At 37.8% G+C, this 22,816-nt stretch overlaps 1 protein-coding gene across 3 annotated transcripts in view; it reads left to right on the top strand.

Annotated features, from left to right (window-relative positions):
- The window catches only part of MACROD2 (mono-ADP ribosylhydrolase 2), an 858,369-nt gene that overhangs the window by 242,444 nt on the left and 593,109 nt on the right, over positions 1-22,816 (top strand). For 2 of the 3 annotated variants that reach the window (XM_058834012.1, XM_058834011.1), the window contains exon 5: positions 15,491-15,607. The exons of the other annotated variant lie outside the window; for it this stretch is intronic. In XM_058834012.1, coding sequence (XP_058689995.1) covers positions 15,491-15,607 — 117 coding nt within the window. The remainder of the gene's footprint in view (positions 1-15,490; positions 15,608-22,816) is intronic. 3 annotated transcript variants of the gene reach the window in all.

Here is a 22,816-nt window from a genome sequence, read left to right as displayed (position 1 = left end):
CTGTCTCTTACCTACTATTAATTCCCAAGACACTATTTAATCTAAGGGTTATTTGCAGATGTGTTTGATAGGGAGCTGCAAGTTTCAAAACAAGTAAATTTCTAAAACATTTCTAAAAACTGACATCCAGAGAGAAGCTAAAGCCTCTGTTAAGCTGAGGAAATCCAGGGGGAGACTCTACCATTATATATTTTATTGGAATCATATGGCTGGTGTATTTCAGATTAGCTACAGCGCATGTGACTTTTCCCTGGCCAGCAACTCACTGAAGTCCTGGTTGGAGGTGTGGAAGAGTGAAGTGAGTGAAGGGCAGACAGAAGATCTGGAGCTTTCTGGAGCTACAGGGAGGGTCTGAACAGTATTGGAAATACTACCCATCATTTTACCCTCAGTTTCCCTCACTGTGTTTTCCTTTCTGTTGTCCATCTCCTTTACAAAGTACATAAAATTCTCTGATAAAAGAGCTGCTCAGAACAAATATTCTTGTGATATCTTTATCTGTGCTGACATGCACATAAGGCATTAATTGAGAAGGAATGATATACTGGTACTCAATTAAAAATCCTATTTATTTTTAAACAATCATGAAAGAAGTTTATGTAGTTCAGCAGAGAAAACTGTCTTTCAGAGAGCCAAGAACATCACTCTTTACAACATTATGCTATCCCACTGAATTTTGTATAAAAATATTTAAAAAAAAAATTTTAAAAAATCTTTTGTTGGGATGTTTATGTAAGGGATTTCCATGTGCAAATAGATTTGTTCAGGCAAAGCAATACTTAAACTCCAGGCCTTTGCATGTCAGTGTGAACTAATTAAAATCATATTGTGCAATAGGTCAAGAGATCAGGAAGTTGGTCTTCTAATTAGAAGAGATAGTTATAAATAAAACCTTGTTGAAAAGGAAGAGCAAAATTAAGAAGAAGATCTGGATTTGAGAAAAACAAACCAGAACCCTGGGTCTCTGCTGAAGGCTGTGTTAAAAGTCTCCCCTTTCTCCTTTGTCTCTCACTCTGTTACACAGAGAGAGACTTGAGGCTTCAGACTGTCCCTCATTAAGGCTCTTGGGACTCATCCCTGTGCCGGCAGCGCCTGCCCATGTTGTGCATACCTCAGTCCTCAGATAACAAATAATAGCCTGGCCTCCCCAAACAGAGTCAGACTGGAGAATTCAGATCTGGTTTGTATTTGCTGTCAGCTTAGACCTTTCATCCTCCTTAATACTTTAGCTACACCTATTTTTTTGTGGTTCTTGCTATCACCACAAATGGGCACCTTGCCAAACTGGATAGGTGTCGTCTTGGGACTGCTTTTGCTTGAGCCTTTTGTGCCAGTTATTGTTTAGCCTTCGTTCTTCAATCTTAATAATTGAAAAGCATTTATTTTCAATAACATGTAGGTGTTGGGTGTTGTTTTACCCTGAAGCATAAACATAATTAGTAAAAATAATAACAATAAACAGATTGTAGATGGTGGAACATCTAAAAGATCTTCAACTTTTTCTGTAGTTTTTCATCACTTCAGAAGGATGGAAGGCCCATCTAGCTCAACCATGCATTTGTTTTGTAAAGGGGACCTGAGCAGGAGGTGGGACTGCATACCCTTAAGTCTCCAACCCAGCCTAAGTTATATCCTGATTCTGTGAACTAATGTATGTTGAAAGTAAAAGGCATTCATAATATTAAGGCTTGTAAATCTAAGATATCCATTTACCAGAGTGAAAGACACCATCTTTGCATAGGACCATGACCAGCTTGTCTTTACAGTGTGATGCTGGTAATACTGGAATATGAGGAATATTTATGGTGTGGGACTGTAAGGTAAGCACTGGTCTTCTGGAGACTGTCCTGTAAAACGTTTCCTTAGCATATTCACACATGTTGCTTTTAGTTTGACCTTAGATGTGTATTTCACAAGGACTTTGCTGTGTAAAATGTTGTGTGTAATATTGTGAAGGTGGGGAAGGATTCCTTTTCCCCATCTCCCCATCAGAAGTAACCATAGGATTAGGTTATTTGTGTAAGTCTTCTTGGTGCTCTGGAAGAGTTTGTGTGTCCTGCCCTCAGTCTCGTTGGTTCCTGACGCTTCATCCTTAACACCACCACTGCAAGCAGAATGTATTAGTCATTGTAAGACAGGGCTTGTTTATGCCTGTACCCTGGGGTGGCTGCTGAATGTTTTTGTTCTGCCATTGCTCAGTTGTTTGTTAGTGCCTGTTTACAACTAAAACCTTAAGGGATGAATATCCTATCGTGCTGCCTTCTGTGTGTGGCTGATACAGAGCTTGAGTTTGATGTGAGTTGTTACTTTGATCTTTTGAACTTTGATTCATACAGGTTGTGGGGCTCAGTACCAAACTGCTGCTTTGAAAATGTAAAGATTTGTTTTATTTGAGTGAGAATGGGGCTTTTGCCCTTTATTTGCAGGTACACTAACTCAGGCATGGCTAAAAATCCTGAAAAATACAAATAAATTTAAACTCAAGCCAATAGAAGGCTCATTCACCTTGCTTTTTATAATTAGTACCTAGAATGTGCTTTTGAAGGAAATTCCCATGTCCCATGGCTAAATACTTTGGTATTTAGTATTATCATGTACCTTGGAGCACATGAACTGGGTTTCTTTCTGGTAGAAGTAGACTGGAAAATGTGTCCCTAATGCATTCCCCCGCAAAACTGGCATTCAGCCCTAGGACCAGACAAAACCTAGCTCAAAATAAAAATAAATAAAACTCCCAAACAAGCAAAAACCCTTTCCACCATCAAAAAGCACCTGAACTGTGTATAGTATTTATACAACAGGTTCTCACCACCAGCTGTTTTACTCCACAGGTGTGCTCTTATTGGTCCTCTGTATTTGCTAATGAAGATGTACCCAAAGTGGTAAATTTTAATAGAAAAATGCAGATGAGTCTTAACATCCTCTTTGTGTAGATGGCTGTTCACAATGCCTTGCCCAATTCAGCATAGTCTCTTCTCATAATCTGACATACGACTTGGTATTTGCAGACCTTTGACTACTGTGAAAGTAAGTAGGTGAGGCTGTTTTTAAAAGTATGTTTTCCGAGAGTGGGTGGATTAATATTAAGAATTATGTTGAACTTTATTTTGCATTTGACACCAATGACAAACTATTAAGATTTTTTTTTTTCTTTTTCTAAAAATGGGTAAAGATTCTGTGCTATAAATGTTTCCAGAAAGGAGGCCAAACTGGAAGAGTAATTTATTCCCAGGGTTCATCATGGATACAGTCTTTGGAGCTTTAGTATCTTCAGCCAGTGTTACCTATCCTGCTTCGTCGTATTTGAGTGCTCCTTTCTAATGATACCAGGCTGCAGTTTAGATATGAACTACCTATGGTTTAATGCCTCCAATGTCAACATTCCAGTGTAACTTTTCAGAAACAGATTAACTCTTTGTGATTTTAATTTTCCCTGCAAGCTTTTTAAACAGGCATCATCTTTTTTGCACAGTGCTACAAATATATCACATTCCCTCTCCTTGCTTTAATGAAAGCTGGAAAATAAAATCAGGAGGCTTAAGTATAAAAACCAAATATCACAGGATATGTATTGTTCAGTCTTTCTACTCATGATTATATGTATTTTCTTTTAAAGCTGTATTTTTATATATTGGAAATATGCACACTTGAGCGTGTTTACTGCAGCTTTTATAGGCTAATGTTGAGCTGCTTTTTCATTTTAAAGCCATGTCTCAGTGCTCTTGTATTATTTTGTTAATATTGCTCAAACTGCAGAGCACTTGAGGTGCTTTGGCCAAAGCGTTGTTCAGAATTACCTCTTTGAAGAAATCAGTTAATATTGATCCATATCCGTAGAATGTTGCTATGAAATTGATGCTGTTTACTCATTAATCACTGCAGACTGCAGCTCACAGTGTTGGCAATGTGACTTGTTTGTTACATGTGACGATCGCTTTATAAATGTCAATAAAATCAAGACAAAAACCTCTAGTACAACTGGAACTAGCAACTCAGTATTTTCCTCATTATTTTTGGCAGCAAAGTAGTCTTACAGAACCGTATGTAATAAAGCACCAGCCAACTGAGTCCCACACTGTGGCTATAATTACATATTTTTGTTTGCTAATCAGTAGAATTTTTCTGTGTACACTATTATACTTTAATGGTTCTGTTGCAACACCAAATTTACTACAATGTTCTCTTGAAGAAAATGGCACATAATGATTTTGTATTTACTACAAGAAGATATTAAACTAAATAATACATAATGATGCTACACAGATTAACCAGCTCTTTAGTTCTTCTGTTCCTTATCTATGCTTTAATGGTGTTTTAGGACAAACATAAAGTTATTTGGGAGGGAATTACCAGAATTACCGAACTGGTAAATATAAATATATCCCATCTGTGTGGGATGTCTTGTTTCTTACTTGAAAACTATTAGATTGTAAATTTAAGCTGTGCTTAGTACTTTAATTTCCCTTCCCACAACTCATGGAGCATAAGGAGGGTTTCAGCCAGCTCAGATAAGTAATAAGTTCATTAATTACAGGTTTACCTTTTTTGTAGGTTAAAAAAGCTTGTGTGGGACTTGATTAAACAAGCTGTTGGGGTGTGGCCCTGTGGAGGACTGGGCAGGGAACAGCTCAGAGAAGCTCCCCATGCAACTTTTGGAATCAGTCTTCCATTTAACTCTGAAGGTTGCTTGCTGTTATCAGGCTTTGTGCCCTTCTTGGGATTTTTATATTATTTCTGTGCAAGGTGATTGCACTGCAGATAACCCCTAGGTACAGTGGGCAATGTGGAAGGCACGTTATCTCAAGCTCTGCCATTATCTTGTTTTTATTTCTGTTCTTAAATAAATAAATAAACAAGCACTCAAGGGGTTTTATTCCTTTTTTTAAAATTTATGATTATTCTGTCACTAATTTTCACTTGATAATTTTGAATATATCTTACAATCTTAAGTTAGTATAAGGCTTTTCTGTTTACCTTGGAAACAGAACTTCGCTGTCAGACACATTCTGTCTAGCAGTGGAAAAGGAAGGCATGGTCTGAGGATGGCAGCTTGCCCCCAATTAACTTCAGATACAGTTAATTATGTGCAAAGGTTGTGTTTTTTTATAGATTGAGAAACAGTTCTAATATTTTTTTATAGATTTGTCCGTCTCTGCAATGCAATCCGACACATTAGTGTGAGTAAATAGTTCCTTTTCTGCATTTGATTTGCAGTGTGAGTCTGTATCAGGATACAATCCTGGTTTTATAGTTATAAAACTGGAAGTTATAGTGAATGTATGTGATATTTTTGCATGTGGCTGAACAAGTTGATACTTCAGCATTGCTAAATGTTGGTTGTGTCCTACATCTTGTAAGTTATCTTTTTCTTGTTTGTGTGACACATATAATTTGTCACAGTCTCTCCACAAAAGGAAAGAATATTTGAGAATATTTGTTTTTATGGGTAATTACTTCTTGGGCTTGTGTTAAAACACTGTCTGAAAGAGCCTTGTTCATACATCATTTTCTGGTTAATCTAGTGTTTACCTTTTTCTTCTCTTGTATTTATTCCATTAGAATACATTGTAATGTGTTCAATTGGATTTCCCTATTGCAAGGCAATTTTTGTATAATTAATACTGTTAATTAATCTGGTTTGAAACAGCACTCCAAATTGAGAGGATGTTTCTGTGATTGCAGACTGAGAAGTATCTCAACCAAGTTTTCTCCCTTCAGTGGTTCACAATAGAAGTAAATTAGCACAAGTGAAAATGGTCCAGGAAACAAGAAAACCAGCTGCTCCTCAGTAAATAACTTGGAGTTTTCCTAGAGCCTGCTAAGCCTTGCTGCGAGCCAGAGAGTATCTCCTTTGTTGGTGCTCAGCCTTACTCCTTTGTAAATTCCAGCTGCTGCCCTAATTCAGAGTTCCTACAATCCCTGTGGCTTTTTAAAGTCCCTTTTGCCCAGCACTGAATGTACTTTGCTTCTGTAACTGACCTTTCCTCTGGTACTTTCTTCATGCCCTTTCTCTTTCCCTTATGGTTGGTGCATCATGGAAGCCTCCAGGAAGAGGAGGTTCCGTGCTGCTGCATGGTCAAACCAAACCTGTGTGGGTTAGAGGGGAAGGGAAAAGATGGCTCTTAGAAACAAACAATCAAATTGCTTACAACAATTGTCTAGGATGTTATATTTGAAGTTGGAAATCATGAAAGCTTTTTCTTGGCAGATCTGCCCACCTTTCTTTCGAGAGATTTTTCAGAAGTGGAGCTATTCACCTTGCACCATCCTTTGTCTGGCTCGCTGTCTTCTCCCAGGCTTTCTCAGAAGCTTTAATGTATTCTTTCATTCCAGCAGTGATGTATAGTGTTCTGGTGCGTGGTGCACCCTATGGCTAAAGAGAAAAATCACCTTCTCCCATGTCTGGATTAGTTATATTTAATTAGAAGTCATATTTCCTTATGGAAGCCCTCAGGCATGAAATCTGCAAAGACCTATGTGAGAATGTCTTCCCTCCATGTTCTCCATTGAGAGGGGCTTATATCACTTCCCCTTGCATTTTCGTGGGGAAAGAGTGGTTAACATTACATATTTTCTTTTTTTTTTAATTTTCACTATTCCTTTATAATTTTTTGGAATGACATGCCAAAAGCCTTTTGGGCTGTGAGGATGCATCACTGTTATAAGGCTTCCTTTCACACAGTCATTTTACAATTATTACTTGATAGCCTGCTCCATCTAAATCCTTGACCTGTGCCTGTCAGCTGCTGGCTGATCGTAGTGAATAAATTTGTATAATCACTGCACGATGACTGCTTAATAACTGTACTCCAAATATGCAAATTTCTATTCTGGCTTAATACAATTCATCTGCTTTGACCGGCCCGTGCACTTAGAATTTTTGAAACATTTGCAAGTAACGGAGCACACCATTGCAGTCTCCTGTCTTTTTGTGCCAAGCTCTAAAATGCTGGAACAGAGAAGAAAAGGATCTATTTCAAAAAATCCAAGGGAAAATAGACATCAAACAAAAGAGAAGAAGCACTTGTCTGTATGCATTGTAAATGAGGGGAAAAAAGCCCCCAAACAAAAAACTTCCTTAAGGATTATAGAAAGTTTTTCTATTTTCATTCTGTGCTCTAGGTTAGCAATATGCCTTTACTCATAATAATCTGTGCTATTAATTTCCTTGTCTGCATTGCACATAAAATTGGAAGATACAAATTCCAAAGCGTATTTGAGTCTGAGACACTTTCAAAATGCTCAAAAATCCCCCAAACCAAACCAAAAAATGCCAAGAACACAGATAAAAAGCAAGGCCATAGTCACACAGAAAACACATCTTTGTCATGTTTGTGGTTTTCCAGTGCTGTGAAAGCCCTGGCAATTCCTTTTTCTGATTTTGCCCTCTTCTTTTAAGCATTTTCTTTGGCCATCAAGTGACATAGATTGCTGAGACAGACGGACAGTGAATCGTACCAGTTTGTCCATTTCCGTGTTCTTTATTGCAACATCAGAACATCAGTAAATAGCTTTTTAAAAATAAAATCTGATTTTCACTGCCCTATAAGACATGGGTTTTTTATCTTATTATCAGAGAGTTGTTCCTTTAGCCTTTCTCTGAGTTTAGCTTAATGTGTCTGAACAGTGCAGGAGGAAAAAGAGAATCCATAGTTCAACGCACCAGACATAGTTCAGCAGTTGGTACGTCGGTAATAGCCCGATGTCTTCAATAGGTTAATAGCCATCGTGGCAAAGAGGGTTTCAGAGAGATTTTGAAGGCAATAATACAGATATTTACTAAAGAATGACGGTCTTGTAATAATAGCACGGTAGCATGAATGAAAATCCAGGACAAAGCAGGCATCTCAGCAATGAAATGTAGATAAACCTTCGTTGCCTTTCCAATCTTTGCGGTTTCCAGCTGGAAACAAAGTACTGTGGCTGCCCAGGAGGCTGAGGAAAGGATTTTGGAGTGGCAAGACCCATTTCTTCAGGGTGATGCCACCTAAAGCAACTTGCACCTTCTTAGTAGTTGTTTCGGGAATCTGGTGGAGGAAGTTGGGAGGAGTGTGAGCCGAGCTTGGTTTAATAGCACAGAGTAGCCAGAATTTCTCCAGACTTATCACTTCCCTCCTCGGTAAACAACAACAAGCAGTTTTTTGTGCTCACTGCCGGGAGGTATTTAGGGCTTAGCTGTCTCCTTTCCATCTGGAAAAGAGTGTGGCATGTCAGGTGTCTCAACACTAGCACAATTAAAAGGAAGTGAATGGCTCCTTCACACATGCCTTAATGTCAGCAGTTTGGACTGGGAAAAACTGGAAAAGCACTATTGGAGCCTTTCCTACTGTTTTTTCTTGCCAAAAGTGTGACATTCAGACAGGTTTATCAGCCCCGTGTTTCTCTGAGCCCTTATGCTGCTTGAGTGGGCTGACAAAAGTGTGAATCCTATTGACATTATAGCTCTCATCTACAAAACTGGAGCAGAGCGCTCAAAGACTAAGAAAGATGACGTTGTAAGTGTGAGATAAAACAAACTCTTTCTTCATTGTTTATTTTTTTATAGAAGGAATTTGCCTTGACAGGACAACTTTGACTTGGCTTTTTGTTTATTTTTAATAAGAGTTTCTGGTATCCTGAGATATTTAACCAAAATGAAAAATTGGCCAGAATTTGTAAGTTTCCTGTTGGTTTGTGTTTTGGCAAAGTAGGAATAATTGGCTGTGTGCAATAAATGTAGGACACATAAAATTTAACAGATTCATGGGTAAGTGAGCTTTATTTTGAATTGCTGTTGATTTCTTTATCCATATGTACTTTTTGCCAGTTTATGGAAAGGACATTGATTATGTTAGATGTTTCAGCTGCTTTTGTTATGCTTGACTGTGAGCTGCATCCAGATAAGGACAACCTTCTCTTAAACAACCAGTAGGTTTTAAAATTTAATTCCCAGTACTTTTCACCGTGGCAAGCAATTACTGGCGGTTTGTAATGCTAAATTTATAGGATTTCAGCTAAACAATACTCTAAAATACAAGTTTCCCATGTCCTACTTTACAATAAGGTTTACACCTGCCATTGTAATGAGTAGTTTTTCTCCTTGCAGTGTATACTGGAATAATGGTTTATTATGTTTTATTATTACTTTTCATTAAACTTGCTCTGCAGCATGGTTGGTTGGAGCTGGGAGGATCCCAATTGTAATTCTAGCTGCCAGAAGGCCCCTTGTGCAGCCTCAGAATGTCGATTCTTAAGGAAAGAAGGCACTGTACAGGGAATGTGGAATAATGTCACATTAGGTAATCCGTAATGTAAGCATCAAGACTTGCTGGTCTCATTTTGGTCTTAAATAAGTTGTATGCACCAAGAGTTTCTGAAAGTAAGAATATTTAAGGAACGTGAAAGTAGATTGTGATGAAATGTGAACCTAATCCAGGGAACTAACCATCTCAAAATAAATGGTTCATCTGTGCGTTTTGTGTTCGAAATGGAGAATTTTAAGCATAAAGCTTAAGCTCATGCTTTTAAATGCTGAGTTTTTGGCCAGGAAATTCTGTATAATTATTAAGTTTTTAAAATTAATTATGTTAGAGGGCTATAAACCAGTGCATTGATTAAAAATCTTCAGTTCATTAAACTTCCCAATGACAGAGGCCATCTCAGTAATAAAAACTACTGTTCCTAGCGGTGGACTGGCATCTGTGTTACAGTCTTTTTAAGATCCCCACCTTTGTTCATTAGACCAGCACCTGTCTCTTGATGGGCAGGATTTATTTCCCCTTGACATTGGTCTCAGAGGTGCAGTTGCAGCTTTGGCAGCAGTTGATTCCAATGAACTTTCCAGAGGTACTTCACTGGTTTAGCAGAATGAGGCTGGATTTCGGTGTGAGTTGGTTCTTTGATTGCTGTGTGGGGGTTCAGTGATGGATTTTTGGAAAGTGGTGGTTTTTGTCCTTTTGTTCGTTTTTGTTTGTTTTATTTCTGGTTTCCACACATATCCTTGTGATGGTCATTTTTGGAAGGTCCACATGCACAATTTGGTCCACATGCACAATTTCCTCTTCCGTCCCCAGGAGTGAAATGACATTATCCTGGTTTTATGCACTCATGGCATTTGCCATGTGAAAGAGCAGTACCACTTCAGAGATATATCAAGCACAGGTGACTTTCTTAAATAAGCAAACCTCATGAATTTCGTACTGAAAACAAGAAATGAAAATCTGGAAAAGCACCAGAGAACAGGAATTACTATGGAAAAAAGACTATATAGATTCTTGAAATGTAACACAATAAATCTGCATATGTTGTTTACATCATAGCTTCACTTTATTCATCCTTGCACAGAAGGTCACAAAAGAAATTTGGGCCTTATTATTCCTGGAGGAGTTTGTAATTTTTGCTGTGGTGTTGGATTACCTTACCCTTTCTTTATTACCATCTGCACTGCAAGGCTAGTTTTGCTGAGGTTATTTTTTTTTTTTAAGCAGCATCCCATGATACCCTTAATTCTGTGTTTCCTGTGCTTTTGCTTCATTTGCAATTTTAAGAGATTTTCTCTAAGAAATAGGTTTGTTCTATATTGTGTACCAGTAAATTAGCTAGATTTTTTTACTATATAACTTTAACCCTTTATTTCTGGAGCACAAATGCAATTGCTTTACAATAAATTAATTGAGAAAGTTAGCATCCTTCAGTGTACAGGGAGAAAGATGGTGTCAAAGATTACATATTTTTGTTTAACATGTTGTTATTTATATGCTGTCCTTTTGTATAGGATTTTTATTTTGATAATTGACTTTGTCTGTGTATTTTAAGCAATTATTTTCAGCTGACTTCTTTGTGCAACCAATGCCATTGACTGCAGTAGCTTTGAAAATAGTTTTTCTTCATTAATGGCTTCTGGTGAATTGTTGGGAGAACAAAGTGCTGTCCCTAGTGGCTCCTGAAACTTATGGAAGCATTCAGTGAAATAGCTATTATTTTTCATGAAAAAAAAAATAAATTAGAGTATTACTTTTAATAGCTTTACACAAGCATGAGCAACTTTAGCTATAGAGATGAATTGAATCTGAAGTTTCTCGAGCCGTTTTTCAGCCCTCAAAATATAGCTCATGTTTGTAGGTCTTCAGAATTGAGAAGCCCCTTCCATGTGCTTGTCCACCCAAGCACGGTGAAACAATAAATACACAAAGCCGGTTTTTCTGGGTTCTCCACACATGAAGGCACTGGGTAACAGGATCACTTTTCAAAAGACAGGTCGACCTGCATGAAGTCTTTGCAGTTATTCAAAAGCCAAAGTGTTGTGTGCTGGTTCAGAGCATTCATGGGACCTCAGTTTGTTGGGATGGGAGGCAGAAGAGAAGAGGGTGTTTTTCCACCATCCCATGTGGTGGAACACTTGGGATGGTGGGAGAACACCCTCTTAGGTGAAACCTTCTTTGGTGTTGGGTGAAACACCCAACACCAAACAAGAGGGTGTTTGCTGCCTCGCTGGTGGCCCTAGGCAGGACTCAGTGCTCTCAAAAATCCTTCAAAGCAGCTTGGTTTATAAGCCTGAAACTCATTTCAAGAAGCACAGTACCAATAAGGATCGTTAGAAGCCCTCTCTTTAGTACCTTCAAGTGCTGTCAATTGATCAGTGTGCAGATGGGAGATGGGTTTTCTTTCACTTATGATTGACAGTTTTTCCTGTGGGATTTTCCCACATGTTTCCCATAGCTCTTAAATGGCAGGTCATTTGTGTATGAAAATGACCCAAAGTATGTCTATGTGATTTCCATAAACCTGGACAGGAAGGCAGCCTGTAGGAAAAAGGCACACTGTGAGGCAGAGTGAGGGCTTTGAAGTGAAATCCCATTTTTTATTGGTTGTAGAAAGCACAATTCCTTATCACTGTCATGTGATGCCAAATCAGATTTGGCTGGGTTTTTCAGCCAGTTGCACAATGAACAGTGGGATATGGTCTAATGTTTTCCATGTGTTTGGAATAATGCAGATGAGCATCTATATAGCAAACTGAAAATCGAAAAAAGAGATGAAATATCTGAAACCAATATATCAAGGGTGCTTCACTTTACTTTTAATTTGGCACCATGCCATTATTATCATGTAAATTTCTTCCTCATTACTACAGACTAACAAAATGTCTTTGACCATCATTTTCCCCTCTTGAGGTTCTTGTCATTATCTGTAATTTCCACTAAGTTTCCCTGTTAATAGTGCTTGCCTCTCTGTACACTGACCTCGCTGGTTGGTGCAGACTTCCAGAAAACAGAATATCTCATGTAAATAATTTGTACCTGCCTGTTCCATGTTTTTTTTCTTAATTAATGCGGCTAAGACATGTTTTAGCAGACACTGAAGAATCATATTTAGATTTGTTAAGCTACTCTTCCTTTGCAATTATTTTACTTTGTGTTATGCAGAGCGCTCATATTTGGCAATATATTTCAGTGCTTGGGGTTTACTTTAAGAATTATCAAACTTAAGTTCTGAAGTGTATATATTATTGTAAACATAGCGTATTTCTAGTATGAGTTATTGAGTTAAGAAATAAAACATGCATGCAGAGACCAGAGGTCTCCTCTATTAATGTATTTAATAAAGTATGGTAGGAAAAAGAGGTTATTATGAAAGTTTTGGGTGGTTTGGTGTTTGGATTTTGGGTTTGGATTTTGTTGGCAGTGTCCTCCCCCTTCCTGCTCTCCCCTTTCATTCTTCCGTGTCATCAGTCACTGAAGCATATCAAATGCTAATTTCTACTTTTCCATCTAAACCTGTCCGGAGTATTCAATCATTTTCTCTTGTGCCACCTTTATAAGGGAAGTATTCACGTCTACTTGTTCCCTTCTGGCAGATGTCTTCCATTTTCCTTGTCATATGTCAGGAGTGGTTGTGATAGGATTGATTTTTCTCTCTTAAGAATTCAATTTTTTTTCAATTATTCTTCCATCCTTCCTGAGCTTCTTCGCTTATAAAGACTGGACATAGATGTGTGGTATCAGCTCCAAGAAACTACTGATAGCCCATCTTTATGATCACAGTATTTGCATTAAGAGCACCCTTTGAAAATGAGAGGGGTTATAGATGGGGAGCTGGGACCTCCTGTGTGATCACAGCTGCTCTGACACATGGAGTGCTGATATTGGATGTTTTAATCCATCACAGGTTTAGAAGTGGCAACCCTGTGCTTCCACTTCCCTGGCAGAGGCGATGGTTTCCTTCTGCAGGTGCTGTTGTTTGGCTGTGCTCTGAGCTGGACTTGTGCTAAAGTGAGTGGTGTTTGAGAGGAAGAGGTTGGTTTGTGCAGTTGAGAGAGTAGCTGAGCCTTGCATGGACACTGCTCACAGGAGAGTGCCGAACTGGTGGGGACAGGAAAGATCTCAGCGGTGGAAATGATTCATCAGCCACCAAGTGAATCCTTGCATGGACTTGAGTCCTTGTCCAGAATTCCTAAGGACTTCTTCCTCTGTAGAGAATCATGGAGAAAGTGTTAGTACTAAGCATCAGTGCTGTTTTTGTGTTAGTGTCTCAGGAAGTACTTAAAGGTTGGTAAAGATTGTGGCGGTGCTTCTTCTAAAAATAAGACCTGAGCTTTCAATGCATACTGGTTTACTTGTTCTGCTTGGGTTGGAAAAGCATTTAGTAATTAGGTTACAACAATTACATTGGGTATTATGAGCACAGGATAGATTTCAAACACACTTTCTTCCCTTCAACATTACAAAATATTATTCTTGCATTAGCATCTTGGAGTCTGTTGAACAGAGATTTTGGATCAGTTGAAAACAAAAGCTCAGCTGAGATAGAACAAGAAGCCTTGGTGTCTTGGGACAGAGAATGTGCAGTGTGCTTACAGCTGGTGTCTTGGTGTCTGTGGTCTTTTCAATAAACAGTTTTAGAAAATTTCATTGGAAGTGCAGAATCACATGATTCCATAGTTATCTTTTTCTAATATAAATATTAGAAAAATACAGAACAACAAAATACAAAAAAAAAAATTTGAAAATCAGTGACAATGTGTCCAGGGTGGGCATGGAGTATTGCATGGAACTGCTTATCCAATTTTACTGTGTCACCTGAATATGAACTCTGGTATAGAACTCCTCAGAAAAGGACAATCACGTTTTTAACACTTAGCAGAAGACACTTTCATCCATTCGACAATGTCATCTGCCTCCCCACTTGGGGATGCTTGACTTCAGGAAATACTCAACACTTTATAAAACCAGTTATGGCCTTAGGGTAGAAAGGACTGCCGTTGTTTGTTGTTTCCATTGTGGCTTTGAGGACCATCTCAGGGTGAGGGAGTTTCCCTGTGTGGCAGCGGGCTCTGTGAGGTTGATGCGAACACCGAGCACCATGGGTTGCCCAAATGTGAGCCTGTAGAAAGCTGGGCAGCTCCTGCTGTGAGCAGGTGATGTGAGTCTCTTCAAAACCCATCCCCCCTTGCCTTTCCAAACCTTGGTTTAGTTGCTTCAAACATGCTGCAGGGCACAGCTCTAAGTTTGAACTACTTAAAGCTGAAATAAAATCTGAAATAAATCTTAAATGATGTTCGTATAGACTCTTCCTTTCTTATCTCCATCAGTATTTGTTTAGCCTTTATACTTGAGCTTATTCTACCTTTTGAGTTGTAGTTTATGTGAAGATTATTTCTCCTAGTTGAACTCCATAATTGCTGCTGAATTAGGGCTTTACTCTAGTTAATATGTTCATGCATACACTACTTCCTTTATTTTTTTCTATCCTTTTTCTCAAACTTTTTGCTATAATTACGGTAAATGATTTCTTGGACTTCATGTTGAGAGGGCAGAATTGCTGTGCCAGCAGCCTTGTTTTGCTGGCTCCTGAGGGTAATAAGATCTATGCACTCTACTAATTTTCTTGCATACTTAGCTGCAATTGCAACCTTTAGTAATTATTTTTTAATTAACTTCAAAATATTGCATGAATAATGCAAAATTTTTAAAAATGGAAAATTAAAAAAACTCAAAAGTAGGTGTTTTTTATATTTCAAATCAATAAATATTATTTTTTTGATTTTTTTAATGTAAGACATTAGTAGCATGGTGATATTAAATGACCTGCACAGTTGTAGAAGTATCAGGGGTATGTTGTTAAAGAGAGTTTGGCATTTAGATGAAGGTCAAATTTGTTTTCATAATTTGTAGTGAGAATTTCTTAGAGCCTTCAATAAGATCCTTTTCTAATACTGAAACTTTTATTCTACTTTACATTTTCTAGATATTTGCTTTTCAATTAGCAGAAGTTGGCTAAACATTATGTTTTTGCAAAACTCACAGACTAATTCTATCAGAGGAAAGAAATGGATATATTTAGATATCAACTTACAGATCAGTTGGTCTGGGCTGTGGGTGTAAAGCTGGGCAATAAATGTTTATGACCATGAGTGAAGGCAAACATAAAAAGTGCCTTTTAATAAGTCCATATAAAAGTGGCTTTCATCAAAAATAAAATTTAAAAAAAAATTTAAAAATTTGTTTTGCAGTGGATGGCTGCATACACCGAGCTGCCGGGCCCTGCTTAGTGGGCGAGTGTCGCAGCCTGAGCGGCTGTGAGACTGGACAGGCCAAAATCACCGGTGGATACGACCTGCCTGCAAGATGTAAGTCAAGCCTTTCTCAGCGTTTTTGTTTCCAGCATGTGTTGCTGGTGTGCATGGTTCATTTCCCTGTAGTCTAATTCAACAGGGTATTCATTTTACAAAATTAGCAGTGGGACTTAATTAAGCATGTTCTGTAGTAATGTCTTCCCCTCAAAGCAATTCAGGCTTTTCTAAACGATTGTTTCACCTGTGTTATCCGATGAAAACTTACATGTCTCTAAAATACAGAGCATCTTTCATGTTTTATTTTTGCAAGCTAAAACCTATCCTTTCATATGCATAATAAAGGATTGGAAACGCTTTATGAAATATGAACAAAATATACATTATCATATTTAAGTTCCGCAGAGACAGTTTTTGGAAATGTTGCATATTTGATGTTCTTCATGCAGATTCCTTGATTGTGAATACTTTGAGGGCCCAGGAGATCAAAGTGATGTATTGTGTTTTCATCTGCTACGTAGTGTCTGATTGGCAATTACTGTAAAGGCATCTGTCACACTTTAGCTTTCGACAGAGGGAGTTTAGCTCAGTGCTGGAATGTTTTTGCACTTTGAAAGTGGAATTGTCAAAAATTTTCCTCCTATTTCAAACAGGAAGATTGTTATTTGACTGTCTTGTGTAGATGTTGAGCTTGTTTTGGAAAACACTAACAAGCTGCCAGCACAATGGTCAGTCAGTCTATTATGTGAGAATATAAAGTAGGAAATCTTAGCAAATCAGGATCCTACAGAATAGTGTATTAAAATATGAAGATACAAATACTGAGAAAGAATTGCAAACCCCATATAACTAGAATTCAAGTTTGCTTTTTTTCCCTCTTTTTTTGGCATATGCAGGCTGCAGCAGGAACATTAAAAAATATTTAGATCTCTCTTAAATCAAATTCTGGCTGCAGTAGTAGGTATCTCTCCAGGCTCCTATAGCCCTTAATGTCTTAGGTAGATATGAAAATTGTTTTTCCAGACATTTTTTTTTCTCTATGATGACAATGATGAGAGCTAACAATGATTTCCTTGAGAGGTAATTTCTATGTGTGAGAAAACCTTGCTATATTTTATACCAAGTTTGACCACATGGTAATGGTCATTTATGAAAGGCTAGTTTGACTAGAGGTAAGGGAAATTGTTGAGGAAGATTCAATGTGGTAGTTAGGCTGGGTTTGTGTATGGCACAAAAATTCACTGGAGTCCCATGAAAGGGATAGAGTTGTTGGGTGACACATCATCATTTACTCTTCTGGGGATGTTTGATGTTTAATTCTTCCCCTTTAACTACAAAGTTTCTCTGGAGGGATACAGAAAAGCAGAAAAGCTGCTCATCAGCAGGTGCATAATTCCTCCCATGTTTTTTTATTTCTAGTGATAGAAATTAAATACTAAGTATCAAGGCAACTGATGTGTGTTAGAAAGAGGGAGGGTCATGTTTGAGGTGTGACCTCCCTTTGAATCTCACAGCAGTTTAAGGGGTTGCTTAAGTTAGGTTGAAAAATGGGGTTCTGTTTGAAGGCTATAGGAAAATCTTTGTTCTTCATGTAGGAATAATAACCAAAACAATGAGAAAGCCCATTATCACTTGAAGTTGGGAATAAAACCTATAACCAGGCATGGGGAAAAGCCAATATTCTTCTTAATCAGTATTCTTAGAAATTGAAATTGCATCAAAGCCACGCCTATTTGTATTTGATTGTGCATCAACATGAGAAGAGGAAGGGTTACCTTCAACAGCAACAGGCACAGGGAGGAAAACATACAATTTACATGCAGAGGCTGAGAATTAAAAACGTTTCTTAGCTTTTTTCCTTAAAATGTATTTATGTTCTTACCAACTGTTGTTTTCTTTTACTTCTGCCTTTAAAAGCTTTAGTTTGTAGGCTCATTAAATTGTTGTACCTTTTAAACCATTCATCTGAAAGTGATCAAGCAGTCAAGACTGGTTTCATATTTTAGAGACCTATAAAGCTACTGGATATCTTTTGTCACTCTCTGTCACTTTGTCTTAATAGTGTGACAGTTTAACTGTGGGAACTATTTTGCATTTGACTTGTGTGAGGAAAGCAGCACTGTGACATGAGGTCCAGACTTTCCCATCCAGATCCTCTGTGAGGCAAGGTTGTGTGCCAGCAATTTGCTGAAGGTTATGGTTGACTGCTAATTTCCAACTTTCACTAGCAGTTAGCTTTTCATTGATCTGTTTGTGTATAGAAGACCAACTACAATAATCAATTAACACTTCTTTTGAGTAGCAAACTATTTATTCTGTTGTCTCTGTTCTTCTTATGACTGTAGTTGGACAAACAGTTGTAGTAAATGTAAAATGCATTCCTTAGCATGATGAGTTCATGGGTTTGGGTGGGGTTTCTTTAGTTATTTAAGAGAATTCTAAAATGTTACAATTTTATTTCCTACCCCTGGTATTTTCCCATTTCAAGTTCATGATCATGAAATACTTTGCTTGGAAACAGTTTGCTGAATTCGGCAAAGCTGCTCTGGGACACAGCAGCCTGTGTGTGCTGTATGATGCAGGACTTGGGCTTCAGCAAGGACCCCATTTTAAAAAGGTTTAGCACTCAAAGATCATGCAGCATATTGCTTTGTGTTATAAATGACTTGGAGGAAGCTGGGATTAAGTTTTGCACTAAAGGGAAGGTACGCTTTGTTAGGAAGGTAGTAGTTGGTAAATAAAAAACCACTGTGGCCATCTCCTTTATGATCTATTGTATTTTTATTGAGTACTTTGCTGTATTTACTCAGGTTAAATAAGAATAGGTCTGACAAATAACTTCTTCACAGTGGAAAAATTGGAAAACAATATCTGACTGAAAAATGTAAAGATTTAGGGTATAGGCTGGCTTTCTGTGATTTGTTCTTAGTGCATCTGAGTCAGAAATCAGTTTGTGAAATACACAAGTAACAGCAAATGTTCAGGGAGAGAATACACAAAGTAGTTCATAATTTTTCTTAGCTCTTTATTTTAATAATGTGAACAGGCCAAGATTAACATGTCTGTGGTCTGGAGATGCTTCTTTATGAACTTTTCAAGATAGACACGCTTTTATGCCAAAAAGTATTCTGTTTGAAAATAGAAGGGAAGTCAAATTGAGTTTTCTAATTACCAGTTAATGTAACATTCAGTACAGTTTTTTACAGAAATCAGTGTAATCACCATCTGCCTCCTATGCTGCAAAAGCCTACACAAAGTCCCCCCAAATGCCAACCAAGTTATTTGCTGAACACAAAATTTAGTTGATGTCATCTATTGTTGTTTTTCAGCAAACACCTATACAGGCACCCAGGTTTGCTCTGGGGGGCTGAAAAAGGCAGTGCCTTTTGCTCTGAGATCGTTTCCTTTAATGCTGTCCCAGACCAATCATCAATTATTTAACTTTGGTACTTCATATTGTTGTTCCTTTTAAAGAACAGTTCATTCTAAATATTGTACAGCTGATCTTCAAACATTGAGCAGTACTCTGATACTGACATGCTTTAAATAACAGATGAACAGTATCTGTTTAAAGCTCTACAAATGCTTGTTTTCTTTCTCATTTGATTAATAGTCTCAGTTGGCTCTACTGGCAGAAAATGGTCTGGATGTAAATTGTGTTTATGGCTGGAATGAGGGGTCCATAACAGCTTTGTGGATTCTTATCTGCTTGCAGAGGTTCACTATAAAAAAAGACGCTGTCAGTAAACGTTAGAAAATAGAGTCCCATTCTGCCTGGTATTTAACAGGCCTAAAAACAATTGAAAACCAGCACAGGTATGTGGTACCCTGACCTAGGCAGGAAAGGACCCCCAAACTAACTTCTTTTTCCTATTGTTACCCAGTCTAGTAGCAATTTCTTTCTTTTTCTGAAAAATGTCTGACAATAAAACCCCTAAACCTAGGAAAATAAAATCTTACAGCTTCTAATATGGGATAGAACCAACTGTCAGTAAATCTGAAAGGTGGACTTCTGGTGGAGACACCTTGCTAGACAGTTTCTAATACAATGGTTTATGTTCATAATAAATCTGTAACATTTAGAATATTTTTTTTCTGTTTGCTTGACATTTTTAGTACTTTAAGCACTGTCCCTGAGTAAATAGCATATATAGCAAGTCTTCTGCTCCAAGATCAGCCTGGAGTAATAATGTGAATGTGCTCTCAGAGACAGTTCCTGCTGTGAAATAAGTAGTTAGGAGAAGTGCTAGTATTAAACGCAGTAGGTGGAATCAGCTTTTAAATTTGTTTAATCAGATTAAAAAGTGGAGATTAAAAAGCAGAGATTAAAAAGTGTGCTTCTGTTATGTAGACATAATTTCCAGTCTTTAAAATATGAATATTTGCAGGGTATTATTTTAAAGTAAGGCTATAAAGGTACTGATTTTTAAACCTCTTCTAATTTTCTGGGAGATCAGTTGTAGAGCTGTAATTAAAGGGTTGATTTATGCAGAAATGGAACTCCAGAACTCTACTGCACTACAAGATTGACCAGTTGGAAGAACGGGGCATAATGCTCAAGAATATTTTTCAGATTTCCAGGATTCCACAAAGAAATTTGTTTACTTATTTTTATTACCTTGTTTATAAAATAATACATAAGTTTTGTTTCAAATGATTCTGAAGTTCTGATATGTGAGGGTTGAAGAGCTGCTTTCCTCTGCATGGTTCTGATCGAGGTTCAGTTTGCTACCTCCATATTTATTCTGGTAAAAGGTAAGTCTGGGAATTGAAAAATATGTCTGGAAATTGGAAAGGAAGGCGTAAAAGTGAACAATATATGGACAAGACAAGATTGCTTAGAGAAGACTGACTTGGCTACTAACTCCCAATTGGTCAAGATCCTTGATTTTCTCCCACAATTGATGCATAATTGACTGAAGTTTGGTGAAATTTCTGTTAAAAAGGTACAGCCTAAGGTGACACAGTCACTGATAGCATATAAACTCATAAAGGTTAGGATAGTTTTCCAGGAGGGATGCATTTCTACTCTTTGTCTTAGTTAAGTAGCTTTACATTGTTGTCAGCCATGTGCCCAAGCTCCTGGGAAAGCAACATATAGCTGGAAAAACTCAGGGATTTCCTGAAGCAGGGCTGAGCTGCAGCAGCTCTTTGCCAGCCCTTTAAATCATTATCATTGCTGATACATTAAAAACCAATTTGAAAATTAAACAAAGCAAGTTAATACTAATCAAAGCAAGTTCATACTAATCAAAGGTCCAAGACCAAAGGTCCTTCTTCTCGAGAGATGTTTTTCTTTTTCAGGTTCCTTTGGAAAGGGTTTTCTTTATAGTTAACAAAACCACTTACCACATATTTATGTGTTTTTCTTCTGAGTGGTTTTTGGGTTTCAAAGGTTTTTTTTATAAGATCATATTACGTATTTTATGACATTTTGAAAGTAAGTGCAGTTGTGTCCTTATTGTGTTTTAATTTGATCTAATTGGCTCCAGTCATCTTAATGACCTGCTGTATTCACCATGAACACTCACATACGTGCCTACACTGTGAATGTTTTGGAAGTATTAATGATTACTTCTTTGGTCCTAAAACCTCCTTAGATTTTAGAGAGGGTTTTATTGTAAAGCTTTGTGGCTTTTCCTTATGTACACCTCCACACCCCACACACATACAAAAAGGGAGAAGTTAGAACTCCTGGGGATGATGGGGAATGTATTTATCAGCTTCAGCTAAACAAGTTCAAACATCTTCTCTTCTAAGTCTGTGCACGGTCTGTCATCAGTTTGGGAAGAATTGGTGAACAAGTGCTGTAGCTACCAGAGGTTATGAATCAGCAAGAATCTTCCATCACAAGAGCCTGTGGTCTTTGTCCTTGGATTTGAGTCTAGCTCATAGACATTTTTTTTAATGGATAGATTCTTTAAAATTTAATTTGTGAATGGACCCAAGCATGTATTTGTCAGTGCTCTCTGCAGTGTCATGCTGTGGTTAAGTCATGGTGTGCTCTGCTGGAAGCTGTCGTTTCACAGCTAATTGTTTGGTTACAAATGTATGTGTTGCGGCTAAAGGAAACGTTTTACTATCGATCTTCAGCGCTAAATCTAAATCCTCCTCTTCTGGGCATCACTTGTTAACAATCTGGTCACTGAATACTGAACTCCAGGACAGGAGTGGGCACTGAGAAATTTAGAGGAGCCCTGAGCCATTTGCTCAGTAATTGGGTCCATATATTGGCATATAACGTGTGTGTTAATATGCTGTAATAGCAGGCGGTGGAAACCTGATGCCATGAGTTTCCCTCCGTGGCCTTACATCTGTAATTCTGGACAGCTACATTTTCTGCAAAGGTCTGATTTTCAGTGTTAGTGAAATCAGTCACAGAACTGAGTTTCCAGGGTGGTGTGTTGGGGGCAGCAGCCCGCACTGTTTATCACAGTTGTTTGGCATCAGCATCCAGCACTGTCTGGAAACCCCCTTGATGGAGCAGAGAGCAGGTTACAAGGTGTAAACACTTTCCTAATGCTTAATTTATGTGTAAGGTACTATTTAAAATGTCTCCTAATTAGGTGCAAAATAGTTTGCTGGAATATGCCTTTCCACACTGGTGGTGTAGAGTCATTCCTCAGGTATGCTGGAGCAGGGTGTTGTGCCCCTTAAGGCTAATATATTTTGTTTCCTCCATACTTGGATATAGTTGGTCCTTTTTACTCAAATAATAATAAAAAAGAAGATAAAAATCTAATGTGTGGCAGAAAAATAAACAAATTTCCCATCACTACAGTCAGCTGACAAGGAGAAGGGGCTAGAATGGGTTAGAATGGAGATATTTATATTCCTTTAAGTGCAGTGGTTGCTGCTCTCACTCTAATATGTTTCCTCAGTAGCCAAAGCCAATGCTCAGTACTTGAAAATTAATCTTTGATGCATGAGATTTTGTCTGCCTGAATTTTGCTTGTCTCATTTTAAATGGTGATAGAAATTGCTTACTGTAGTAAAACACAACATTAACCTCATAGTGTGTTGGCACTTCGTGATTTATGCTGGTTTAGTCTCTGAAAAATATGCAGCCTGTCTCCCAAACCTGGATTTAGCTTATAAAGTGTGTTGGCACAGGCTTGGGGCTCAAATTAGAACACTAACTGCTGATCCTCCATTTCCCTAGGGTAGCAAAAAGGTTTAAAATTGGAGCCCCTCAGAGGTTATTACCTTCATATCATTACTTCAGATTAATAATAATTATATGATTGTAGCTGGAATGTTTTAAAA

This window comes from Poecile atricapillus, chromosome 3, assembly GCF_030490865.1.
Source record: "Poecile atricapillus isolate bPoeAtr1 chromosome 3, bPoeAtr1.hap1, whole genome shotgun sequence".
In the NCBI taxonomy this organism is placed as follows: domain Eukaryota; kingdom Metazoa; phylum Chordata; class Aves; order Passeriformes; family Paridae; genus Poecile; species Poecile atricapillus.
The sequence above is the reverse complement of the archived record's forward strand: the minus strand, read 5'-3'. Positions and strand labels throughout refer to the sequence as shown.